The 12,885-nt window shown below is 36.6% G+C and overlaps 2 protein-coding genes across 3 annotated transcripts in view; one reads left to right on the forward strand and one right to left on the reverse strand.

Annotated features, from left to right (window-relative positions):
• Positions 1–12,885, reverse strand: part of LOC131020541 (uncharacterized) — a 1,142,091-nt gene that overhangs the window by 1,031,846 nt on the left and 97,360 nt on the right. The window lies entirely within an intron of this gene.
• On the forward strand, positions 6,147–10,337 carry LOC131020520 (uncharacterized). 2 transcript variants are annotated; one of them, XM_057949382.1, is made up of 12 exons: positions 6,147–6,702; positions 6,771–6,851; positions 6,942–7,001; positions 7,102–7,889; positions 8,015–8,609; positions 8,681–8,734; positions 8,852–8,913; positions 9,002–9,348; positions 9,436–9,616; positions 9,701–9,817; positions 9,890–10,033; positions 10,109–10,337. In XM_057949382.1, exons 1-5 carry the CDS (start codon positions 6,657–6,659, stop codon positions 8,129–8,131), a joined length of 1,092 nt encoding a protein of 363 aa, XP_057805365.1. In that variant the 5' UTR covers positions 6,147–6,656; the 3' UTR covers positions 8,132–8,609; positions 8,681–8,734; positions 8,852–8,913; positions 9,002–9,348; positions 9,436–9,616; positions 9,701–9,817; positions 9,890–10,033; positions 10,109–10,337. The 2 variants fall into 2 exon arrangements, with proteins under 2 accessions (XP_057805365.1, XP_057805374.1); XM_057949391.1 differs by having other exon boundaries at positions 9,002–9,072.

Consider the following 12,885-nt stretch of genomic DNA (forward strand, 5'->3'; position numbering starts at 1 on the left):
TGTATCACCTAGGGGTGCAACCGTACTTTTCGTGAAGAAAAAGGATGGCACATTGCGAATGTGCATAGACTATAGAGAACTGAACAAAGTGACACTCAAGAACAAATATCCTTTACCAAGGATAGATGACCTCTTCGACCAGCTCAAGGGAGCAAGCGTGTTCTCGAAGATTGATTTGCGGTCTGGTTATCACCAGCTGAAGATTCGACCAGAAGACGTACCTAAGACGGCGTTTCGAACTAGGTATGGCCACTACGAATTTGTAGTTGTGCCATTCGGGCTAACCAACGCGCCAGCCGTGTTCATGGACCTCATGAATCGAGTGTTCCATCCGTACTTAGACAAATTTGTCTTGGTATTCATAGATGACATCCTGATCTACTCGAAGAACGAGAAAGACCATGAGGAACATCTGAGAATTGTCCTAGAAACGTTGAGGACGGAGCGCCTTTATGCCAAATTCAGCAAGTGCGAGTTTTGGCTCAGCGAAGTCACATTTTTAGGCCATATTGTGTCGTCAGAAGGGATTAAAGTGGACCCTGAGAAAGTGCAAGCAGTGCGCGAATGGAGATCGCCTACTAACCCTAATGAGATAAGAAGTTTCTTAGGATTGGCAGGCTACTATCGGAGGTTTATGGAAGGATTTTCCAAAATTGCAAGGCCAATGACGCAACTATTCAGGAAGGGAATAAAATTTTCTTGGACAGAGGAGTGCGAGAAGAGCTTCCAAGAACTCAAGGAAAAGTTTACTACGGCACCAATGTTAGCCGTCCCAACAGCTGACAAGGAATATGTGATCTACACGGACGCGTCCAAAAATGGACTCGGTTGTGTACTAATGCAAGAAGGAAAAGTGATAGCATACGCGTCACGACAGCTTAGGCCACATGAACTAAATTACCCGACTCATGATCTGAAATTAGCTGCAGTGGTGCACGCACTAAAGATTTGGAGACACCACCTATATGGAGTTAGGTGCGAGATATTCACAGACCACAAAAGCTTGAAATACTTTTTCGAGCAAAAGGACCTCAACATGAGACAGAGGAAATGGCTCGAACTAGTGAAGGACTATGACTGCGGTATTAACTATCACCCAGGCAAGGCCAACGTAGTGGCTGATGCATTGAGTCGTAAGACCCAATCTAAATTGGGAGCTCTCATCACTCGAGAGACGGTGCTCATAAGGGAATTTAGCAAAATGAGCATAGAAGTGGTTAAACCACCAGGGACGATAGCAAGCATTGTGGCAACAGTACCTAACTTGAGGAAGATGATCGTAGAAGCACAAAGAAAAGACGGGAAGATGGAAAAACTACGGGAAGCAGTAAGGAAAGGAGGCGTCAAGAATTATCAAGAAGCATCAGATAATGCTATCCTCTTTGAGGGAAGGATATGCATCCCCCATGATGATGAGCTTAAGGATAAAATCATGAGTGAGGCTCACGATACCCCTTATACTGCCCACCCAGGCAGTACTAAGATGTATCAAGATATAAAGAAGCATTTTTGGTGGGAAGGCATGAAAAGAGACATAGCATCCTTTGTAGAGAGATGCCTAGCTTGCCAACAAGTGAAGGCCTTACACCAAAGGCCATATGGAAAACTACAACCATTAGAAATTCCAGAATGGAAGTGGGAGCACTTCGCAATGGATTTTGTGACCAATTTGCCCAAAACAAAGAGAGGAAACACTGCCATTTGGGTAATAGTGGATCGACTCACAAAATGTGCTCATTTTATACCAATACCGATCACACACGGGTCAGACAAGCTAGCTCAGTTGTATGTTCGAGAGATTGTACGCTTACACGGTGTACCCGTGTCAATCACATCAGATCGAGACTCGAAGTTCACATCTAGATTTTGGATGAGCTTACAGAAGGAGTTAGGCACGAGGCTAAATTTCAGCACCGCCTTCCACCCGCAGATAGATGGGCAGTCTGAAAGGACAATTCAGACCCTTGAAGATATGTTGAGAACAGTGGTGTTAGACAGAGGTGGAAGTTGGGAAGCAGTGCTGCCGTTGATTGAATTTGCCTATAATAACAGTTACCAGGCAACTATCGATATGGCACCATATGAGGCATTATATGGAAGAAAATGTAGATCACCGCTTTATTGGGATGAAGTGGGTGAGAGAAAAGTTTTAGGACCAGACATGGTCAATGAGATGGTTGAGATAGTCCGCCAGATCAGAGGGCGAATAAAAGAGGCACAAGATAGACAGAAATCTTACGCTGATGCACGTCGAACTGAGTTATGTTTTGAAATAGGAGACAAGGTCTTCCTAAAGGTATCTCCTACCAAAGGGATAACTAGGTTTGGTGTCAAGGGAAAACTTAGGCCCCGATTCGTAGGACCTTATGAGATTTTGGAGAGAATAGGCCCAGTAGCTTATAGGTTGGCGTTACCGCCAAGCTTTGGAAACGTTCACAATGTTTTCCACGTATCACAACTCAGAAAATACGTTTTTGATCCAAAGCACATAATCCACCAAGAAGAGATGATCCTTTGCCCAGACTTGAGTTATGAAGAGAGACCAGAGGCCATTCTAGATCGAAAAGTACAACAACTCAGGAATAAGGCAATCACATCAGTGAAAGTCTTATGAAGACACCACGGACAAGAGGAAGCCACGTGGGAGCTTGAAGACAAAATGAAGGAGAAATACCCCGAACTGTTTTAGAAGAAATATGCAAATTTCGGGACGAAATTTTTGTTAAGAGGGGTAGTATGTAGTGACCCGCTCTTTTATATATTTTAAATCCAGTAATGAGTGTTTATTTTTGTTCATCAGTGAATGAAAACGGTTATTATCCTGATATGAATTCAGCTTATGATCCTGAATTTATATTGTTAAAGCAGTCAATAATTATTATTTCCAAGTTATAACTGACTTAGCAAAGTCATGTTAATTATTAATCAAGAAATAGAAGCAGTTATATTTTTTTAGTGCTACTTGAAGTCGAGAAATTATTCCGACTGCAACGCAGATTAAATCTACGGATTTAATCTAGATATTAAATGGCTTGTGAATTGAATTAAATCTATGTATTTAATTTATACATGAATAATGAGCAGAAGCCAATATTTGATTGCAAACACGCGATTAAATAGTAGATGCACTGAGTAACCAAGATACAAAGATTTATTATTATTTACAATTAGGACATCACACTATATACGCATAATTACCACCAGCACTACAACAACATCTTTCTTTTCCCTACAATAACTAAGCCTCCACTATCATTATCTTTTACACCTTTCTAACATTTCTTTACGTTAGTGGCTAGCACACTTAAGTGCACCACCAAATCCCCTTTTCTTAATTTATCTATCAACCTTTAAACCACCACCTCCAAAGGCTTTATCATTCAGCCAACATACTAATCATTCATTCTTCAAGAATTCAGAGTAAGTACGTTGATTCCTGCTGCCAAACTTCGAACAGGTAAGCTTTGGTTTAAGTTTTTCCACCAGTCCATTCTTGATTCCCCTGCATATGTCAATAAGCATCTGAAAATTTCAGCTATCTCCTCATTAAATTCAATAGCAACAAACAGCCACCAACAACAAGCAATTACAGGTATATACTAAGCTCCCTTCATTCGAATCCCATTTACATTTCATCCAACAAGCATGATTAAGTAGAAATATTGAATGTATAGATGAGTATAGGTTATGGACTTAGCAAAGTCACAAGCACAGAAATCAGTTCATATGTAATTACATTTCTTCACGCGAGCCACAAGCAATGAGAATTCATATGATACAGAAGCAAACAATACCTAGATTAATTTCTTGCCTTCACAATAGACTATTCAACTGGGGAATGAAAACTAGAATAAAGACCTTATCCTTGCCTAATTCACGTTAAGAACCGACTATGGAGAATAGTTTGACTTAGCTTTTAAGAGAGGGGATGGCTGACTGCCTCGATCGGTTTGAGACAGCTACGACAGGGGCGAACTCGCCCAATCTCATCAAGACCCGAGGACGGCAGCCACGGCGATACCGAACTGGAGGGGGGGCGAAACCGACCGGTACCAGGGCCGGAGCAGCGGCCGCTCGACAGTAGCAAATTCCTCTTTTCTGGAAACCAAGGCTAGAGGTCGGAGGGGGAAATATAGAGAAGGGAAATGAGATCGAACCGCTCCCAGACGGCGACCGCTTGCTGGATTCCGGGCGAAGGAGTAGCAGCGACAGCGGCGATGATTTCTTGAGTTAGGGCTCGACTGGGTCTGCCTGAGGAGAGAGAGAGATGACGACGCCGGGGTTGGACACGTCGCCGATCGAAGCTGACCGGAGCAGTGATGGCTGGACGGCCGGAAAAGATGGAACCGACTGGAATTTTGGGAGGGCCGACCAAGCGGCTGACCTTGAGAAAGAATAGAGAGAAAAAGGCGTGAATTGCTTTAAGAGGGAGAGGGAGGAGAACGCCGGGCTTAGGCGCGGAGGCAGTCGACGTCGGCCGGAGTCGCGGCGGCGGACGCCTCGTGTGAAGGCGAGTCGAGAGTGAGAGGGAGAAGAGGCGTGCGGCTGGCTTGAGGGAGAGAGAGAGAGTGTCGGTCCTTGGCTTGAGAAGAGAGAGAGAGTCCGATACTTGTGAGAGAAAGAGAGAGAGCTGGGCTTTCAAAATTTATTTATTTGGGCTGTAATTGTTTTTAAGATTTGGGCTTTCCATTTATTTAGATTGGGCTTCCAATTTAATCATTTGGGCCAAGAATTATTTAATTACTAAGCCCAATGAATTATTTCAATTGGACCTTTCATTTTAGCTATCCAGGCCCATTTCTGCTTAATTAATTATTGGGCTACCTTATGTTGAGCATTTTAATTATTCGAACTCATAACATTTCAAATTCTCATTATTAAGCCCGGTTAATTATGAGTTTTTAAAGCGAATAAGCTGAAGTATTTAATTATTTTCTATCGACTACGAGAAGCGGAATTTATTTAATCGACGGATTAGAACACCCTGAAGAGAATAGATTAATTTTAATTAATTATCCGGTTTCATGAGACGAGACTTACTTTTGTTTAAATCCGATAGCCTGGATTAACAATAGAAATTCCCTGATTATTATTTCAGAATAATAATTCATGCATAAGGATCATGCATAGTTAAATATACATTCTCATTTGAGGATTTTTATTCGAGCAAATATCTTATATATGTACATATATTCTCGTAATAAAGGTCAAGGGCGAGATTGATAATCTGTTGAGGAGCTTTCGTATCACAGAAAATCACTATCAGGTGGGTTACTTTCATATATATCAAATGAGTTTAATGTTATGTTTGAACAGTTATTTCATTGCAAAATCTTTGAACTGAAAATTATTTCAAATGTTGTCTTGCCATAAATGTTTCAATGTTTGGTATGATATCTATCTGATGTGGCTTTGCCAGTTATTATGCAATCGAATTCGGGTCCTGAGCAGTTGATAGCTATCCTGCCAGGGCTAGTGTACACTAGTGACCGTGAGTCATCTAGCGGGTTGGCCGGTCAAGTGTCCGTGAGAGGTGGCCACCTCTCCGGCACACAGTTCCAGATATGATAGATTACAAGAGAACTTAGTCTGCAGACGAACTTTAAGAATCACAAATGAATTTAGTAAGCTTTGGCTTTTTAGCGAAAAACTCCCTTGCTGTACTGTTTATGATGGCATGACAATTTACAACTTTACGAAGCATGTTATATTTCATAGTAGGCATATGTGCCCACTGAGTACTTTTGTACTCAGCCCTGCATATATTTCTAAATGTGCAGGTTGAGCAGCTGCCGATGGTGATGAAGTGACGAGCGGGACTCTTTTGTCTTATTGTGTATTAATGAACTCTAGGGTTACATGTCTTCATACATGTAATCAGAACCTTATTCCGCTGCGTACTCAGAAGTTTTATGTTATTTTGGATAAGTCGGAGTTATCCGAACTTACTAGTTATTTGAGTCTATACGACTAAAACTCCGTTATATTATAAATATCCCTGTTGTTAACAATGATACTGCGATCCTTTCTTGTTTGATTATCCCCTTTCTACCCCGCTTCTAATCTCCCTCCATTAGTCACGGTTTCCCGGCTTAATTATCCTTAATTAGGACCGGTCGTGACATATTATTTGTTTGGTTTTAATGAACCGAGAAGGGTAAAAAGGTGAACTCATATTTCACAGAACTTCAGCCGTTCCACAAATCCCGTGAATCACGCCATTGCCTTTCGTAAAAATATTGTTTGTTACGCTATACTGGCAATGATATTTTTTCTTTTAAGCATTATTTTCACCGAATATAGATTTGAAGATTTGATCGCCCTGGTGATTCGTCATCGTCTCAATCGACTGTGAGTTCTGCATTTTTTTTGGATTGAAATATAAACCGTTCATGGATAAAACTTTGCAATAGATTTCCTATCAAGCTACTAGTTATTACGCTAGTTGGGTTTTACGCAAATTTGACCTTTTTCGGTGTTGTTATGCACATATCTTATTCGATGAACTGCTTGTATCTGATATTCTTTACTGTTCTGTTTTAACGAACTTATTGTTATATATCATGAACCAATATTCGAACAATCACTGATCATGAATGCATGCAATACATTTATTAAATAATTTCGTTTGTTGGCATTCTAAATTTTATTAATGTATGTTAGTGATGGAGTTGGAGCATGGCAATGATTTTGTCGTTGCAGGTAAATGTTAATCCAAATGAATTGTATTTTTAAGTTCATTTAACATGAGATTCTAAGTTTTTTCCCAGATACAGCAAGTGATTCTTCAATTTCACCGGATAAGAAAAGAAAAAAGTTACTAAATTCACAGACTTTCAGACGTGATAAAGGTATACTGCCAACAACGCGTAGCTATATTACATCCTAATAGTTCATTAATACAACCACAATTTCTTGTTAAATATCTTATGTATATGTAGGAAAAACACCCATTTCATTTCGACCTGCCAGTCGCATCAATATATTTGATGTTACCCCTGGTAAGATCTGCAATTTTAATTGTTTGCTTATAGCTATCCATATATTGCTTGTTTTGTCTGTTTGTCCTACATTTTACAGTCTTTTTTTTGTTTCGTTAAGTCAAATCCACAGGTTATAACAAGAAGTATCCAAACACTAATGTCAAATATTCTGAACCAGTAACCGTAAGGAATGAATGCATTGTTGTTGACGATGATAATGGTGGAGAGCTTGTAAGCAAAGCTAATTCCATCGGTTGTCCATCTCAGATAACTAGATCAAAAGTTTTATCTTTGAATACAAGGACAACACTAGCATCATTCCACGATTCTTTGTTGAAACTTAATGCTGCCCAACAAGATGCAATTCGAGATACTGGTTTTGGTTATCTATTAGATTTAACAGTGAAGGAGCTTCCTGGCAGACTTGCATATTGGGCACCGAAAAGTTTCAACCCAAAAACTTGTGAACTAGAAATCAGTTCTAACTTTCGATTGAAGGTTACAGTAGATGATGTTTATCGTGTATTTGGTTTACCGAAAGGAGTTCAAAGGATCAAAAGATTTGATCGCCAAACGAACCATGCGCTATTTGATGAGTGGTTTTCCTTGTTTGGTGTTGGGAATCGCGATAAAATCAAGATTGGGCTTGTACTTAATGAAATGGTCCGTTGTAAGAATGGAGGAACTTGGTTTAAGAGACACTTCATGATTGCAATGTGCTTCTCACTATTTGAAAGCTTTTCTAATGGAACAGTTCACCCGCACATATTGTATACTCTGTTTGACGTCGATAATCTCGACAAGTGGGATTGGGCTGAATATATGCTAAGAAGTTTGGTTGAGAATAGAGACACATGGAATGGCAACGAATCAAAGATGTATATAGGTCCATCTTTATTTCTGGTGGTAAGTATATGTTTTGTAACAGATTAAATTGTTGTTTAGCATGTTTTATTTAAATATGTATATTGTTACATTTTTTTCTATAATTTATGTAAACCAATTAATATATTCTTTATATTTTTTTCCAGCTTTTTTATGTTGATCGTATCAACATCAGTGGAGCAATCACTAAGAGAGTATTCCCCGTTTTGTTGAACTGGTCGAGCTATGATCTACGCGAATGCCAGCGAATAGAAATGAAATGACAAAGATTTGGTATAGGCAGATTGCGTGAACCATTGAAATTGCCGTCTAGGTATGGTTCAGATAATAAGCACCAACCGAAATCTCAAGCAAGGATATGTGTGGTTGATGACTACATTGTCTCCAAAAAACTCAGGGAGGATGCTAAGAAAGTTGCAAATGACATTGCAGCCTTAGGCGTATTTGCAAACACTGCTTCGTTGAAGGAGAAACAGTCCGAAGTTTTTTAAAGAAAGTGTTGAAGAAGTGTTTAGACTAACTGGTGTGCGTCTAGTCATAAGTGAACCTAAAACAGAGCCCCAACAGCCTATTTTTGTTGATTTGGAAGATGATATAGTTTATCCAAAAGACTTCTACGTATAGATGGATGCAACAACCTCTGAGGCTATATCCAAACAAAAGAGCTTCAATCCAAAGGAAATTGGAATTCCAAGTTTCAATCTGGACATTTCAGATGACGATTGTGCTATTGACACGAAGGTATAGTTACTTAATTCATTTTATGGATTTACTAATACATTGAGACAATTATATTTGACAAATTTTTACAGGTTCAAGAATTTATTGAAATTCCTCCATCGTCAAGTAAGCAAAGTTCGTTCAAGGTACATATATAAGTAAAATTATTTACTGGCGGATGTAGTTTTTTCAATAAATACAAATTCTGCATATTCATATTCATTTAAATACTTTTATGGTTTACCATTTAAATGTTTAAACAGACCAATTCCAGTGCTAGTAAAGTGATAGAAAAGAAAATAGCCTATATCACACGCCAACAAAGGTATTATATTTAGATCATATTGTATGTTACAATAGTTTCACATTTAAAGAAATCGTAATTGTACTGAATTCATTATCTTTGCGAACAGTTGTATCATGGGAATAAATGAGATCAGTTTTTGCTCAATTGGATGAGAATGTAGTTGACTTGCAATCCGAGGTATATTGGTAGTTATTTTTTTTAATAGGTTTTTACACTTCTTAATTTTACTTTTTTGTTTCGTTATTCTAAGTGGATATGACAATGTTGCTGTATTTGAAATAAGGGTGTTGGAGGAGAATCACCGATACTTGGGTGTGTGTTGAAGGATCTTCCTATTAAGAAACTGAATTACGGAGCATATGATATTTATAATATTTTGTGCATTAAGACTCCGCTCAGCTGTCGAGAAAAGGCCATTGCCATGCATTGTATGCACAATGATTCTCTTGACGAGTACGGGCACTTTCAAACTTAATAGACCATATCATCTATATTAATATTAAGTATATTATTTAATTTTATATTTGTTTACATTTTCAGTGGCATGGTTATTTTCATGTTCAAGGATGTTGAGTTGCATAGATATGATTTGGTTTCTATGAGAAGCGATTGTGTAGTGCAGCCATCAATAATTAATGCATGGTCTGTGTTTTTGAATCACATGTCTATATCTGATTCTGCGAAACAACCAATAAGATTCTTTGCCTCTACAGACGTATATGTAAGTACTCGATATTATGTTTATAAGTAACAGAGGTTGATGTATATAGATTATGTAAATTGTGTTTGACTTGATGAAACACAGATTGATTGCATTTACAACAATGAAATGTCGCATGTAAGTCGTAAAAGAACATTCTTTGCTGGATTGGATCGTGAGTTGCGTTTGTATCAAACCAATGCTCTGGGGTTAATTGACATGGTAATTTTTTGATCGCTTGTTAAAAAATTATTTGGTTTTATAATTATACTGATATTTTTCATTTTTTTGCAGTTCTTCTTCCCTGTATTTCCAGATGGTCACCCATATCTTCTTTGTTTTGACTTACGCAAGGAGTTGATGTTCATTATTGACAATTCAGTCCAGCTGAATCATCATCCTGTTGGAAGCAACTATGATCTCTTGTGTGATGTTTTTGTAAGTTTTGAACCTATAAGAATGCACGATAATTTCTTCACTTTAAATCTTTAACATAACTTTATTAAATTTTAGCGTGCTCTATTGTCCGAGTTTCTAAACGATAACGGAGAACATTTGAGTGCGGCGTCGGTTGAAAAATCCACAATTGAAGTTGTTCAACTCAACTGGGCAGATAAAAACAACACAATTGATTCTTCTTTGTATATGATGAGGCATATGGAGACTTTTGCTGGAGATACATCGGCTAGTTGGATGACTGGCCTATTGAATGCCAGTAACCTTCATCTACGCATATTGAGGGTGAGATATTGCGTATCTATAATTTCTTGGGAAAAGAACAAGTATAAGGATGGAGTTTTAGCGGATTCGTCTACAAATTATGGTGCTGAGCTAACAGTTAATCCTACCAAATTTGATGATATTCTGTTAGGTTTATAACAGAGCTGTATAAATTACTTTTTCTAGGTTTCTTTAACATTTAAACATATTGGTTGGACGTATCAAATTTTGTATTCTTGTTATTTTAGTTAATCTGGATTATTTATTGGATTTTAATATGATTTGACAATTCTGTTTTTACCAATGTATAACTCATATGCATTAATAATTTATCATTCATATATTCATACAATGTGTGAACCCAAATAATAATTTAACATTTCGTTGAACGTTTATATGTTCGTTGCTATGTTTGTTGTTGATTTCGTAAGATGAAAAATGAACATGCGAATCTTCGGTTATATGTTCGTGAAAGACAAAGCAACATACTAATGTTTTTCGAAATTATTGTATAGATTTACAATAATATACTGGTTGATATAACAGTGGAATCACGTAACACAATGTTTCTAAAAAATACAAATGATCATAAATAATGTTCGTTTATGTGTTCGTAAAAGAACATATTTTTGTTAATCGTCATCATTTATGCTAAATTGGTGAGGTTTAGTTTCCCTGGGAAGCATATCACCTCTGTTTGATGAATCTGATTCAAGGTAACTTATGTTACCTTACGAAATTTAATAAATTTTGTATGATATTTAATAAATTTTGTATCCTTACGAAATCCCTTGTAATAGTGAATGTCTTGTATGATGTGATACAGTTTGTAAGTGATCGTAATATTTGAACCTTAGTATCTTTATTTACTTAGTGTACGAACATATTGGTGTTCATTTGTTTTGTGTAAACGTGCGTCACCGAATATTAGTATGTTTAGTATTTTTTATACGAACATATCAACGAACGTAGATACATCCATCAGTATTTTGTATGTGATCACCAACACGTTAGTATGTTCATTAGTTATTTTTACGAACGTGTTGCATATACAAATAGAGCGTGAATTTGGATACATGAACGTGTTTGAGCATGGATTAAAAATTTGATAAGTTGTAAATAGGGAAAGAAATCAAAAAGATTTGAACATGAATAAAAGATTTGTGTTAGAACTTAATACTTGGACCGTATTATTTTGATTTATTTATTGTACGAACATAGCTGTGTTCATTTGTTTTTTCTCAGCATATGTAAACGAACATTGGTATGTTCATTAGTCTTTGTACGAACATGACAACGAACAGAGACACATTCATTAGTTTTTTATTGTGAACATTAGCATGTTCATTATAATACTGATGAACATGCTAATATTCGATGTTGTGAGAATAAAATACAAACATACACTTTTTCGCAAATTATATTATTTCGACGATCAAAAAAATGAACACATCCTTTATATAGTATTATTGTTTCATTGCAATAAATTTTGTATGCTAGAGCATATAAGAAAATCACGAAAATCCCAAGTCAAAAACAAGAATATATACTCATTATTTCCAAAAGTTGTCCACATTTTATATTAAGTTGAATAAGATGACAGCAAACAACACTATAAGCACAAACTTCAAATATCTAATTTGGGTCTTCAAAACTTTTATTTTTTCACAGCGAAACCTTTTATCCAGGACGATATCATCGATAATCTTCTTCAATTCCATGTTTTCTTCCTCCAATCGATCACGATGAATCCTTATCCTTTGAAAAAACCGCTTCTGATAAGGTGGAATATCCGGGTCCAACCATTCAAAATACTTGCAATCACCATCCTAATTCAATAACGAGAATAAAGAGAGTGATTTATATATTAAGCAGCACGTTATTGGAGATTTTCACATTTAAAGGGCTAGCACATACCGTTTGAAACTGACAACAAAAAAATCTTCGATATGGATTGTCGAAAGACTTGGATGTCTTGACGTCGGCTCTACATTTGTGGTGACAAAACATATGAGGAATTCCGTTCGTCATCTTCAAGTCATTGGAGACATCATCTTTGTAGGATATATATATATATATATATATATATATATATATGTGAATTTATTTCCTGAAACCCTAGAAAACTAGTATAGTTTTATTTATAATGAAAGTAAGGATTCTTTATTATGATACGTGGCGTTATGGACCGACAGTAATTTGCTAATAAATGTATGATTCCTGGGTTAATTATTTGAATGAACATATCTAATGACTTAATTATAGTGAATATTTTCCACTCATTTATATTAATATATTCGTGGAATTACAATTAGTTAGCAGGCTATATCTCCTTTCCATAAATTGATGATTCTAATATTTAAATTCAATGATATGATTATGTACGTATAAACAATCGAAGCCATATAAATTCAAAATCTATTAGTATTAATTATAGGAATTTCACTAATTTTTTTTAGTGTTTTAGCTAATTCATTATTATATAAATTTATCAATTAAATCATATCATTGGTTTATATAACTGATTAACATAATTACATAACTGGAAGCGATTCGTGTTGAAATTGAAA

The sequence above is a fragment of the Salvia miltiorrhiza genome, chromosome 1 (assembly GCF_028751815.1).
Source record: "Salvia miltiorrhiza cultivar Shanhuang (shh) chromosome 1, IMPLAD_Smil_shh, whole genome shotgun sequence".
Taxonomy (NCBI): Eukaryota; Viridiplantae; Streptophyta; class Magnoliopsida; order Lamiales; family Lamiaceae; genus Salvia; species Salvia miltiorrhiza.

Coding starts and splice junctions, on each gene's coding strand:
- LOC131020520 (XM_057949382.1), top strand. CDS start 6,657: ATGTTAGTGATGGAGTTGGAGCATGGCAATGATTTTGTCGTTGCAG. Junction 6,852..6,941: donor GACTTTCAGACGTGATAAAG/GTATACTGCCAA, acceptor ATGTATATGTAG/GAAAAACACCCATTTCATTT. Junction 7,002..7,101: donor TATATTTGATGTTACCCCTG/GTAAGATCTGCA, acceptor TGTTTCGTTAAG/TCAAATCCACAGGTTATAAC.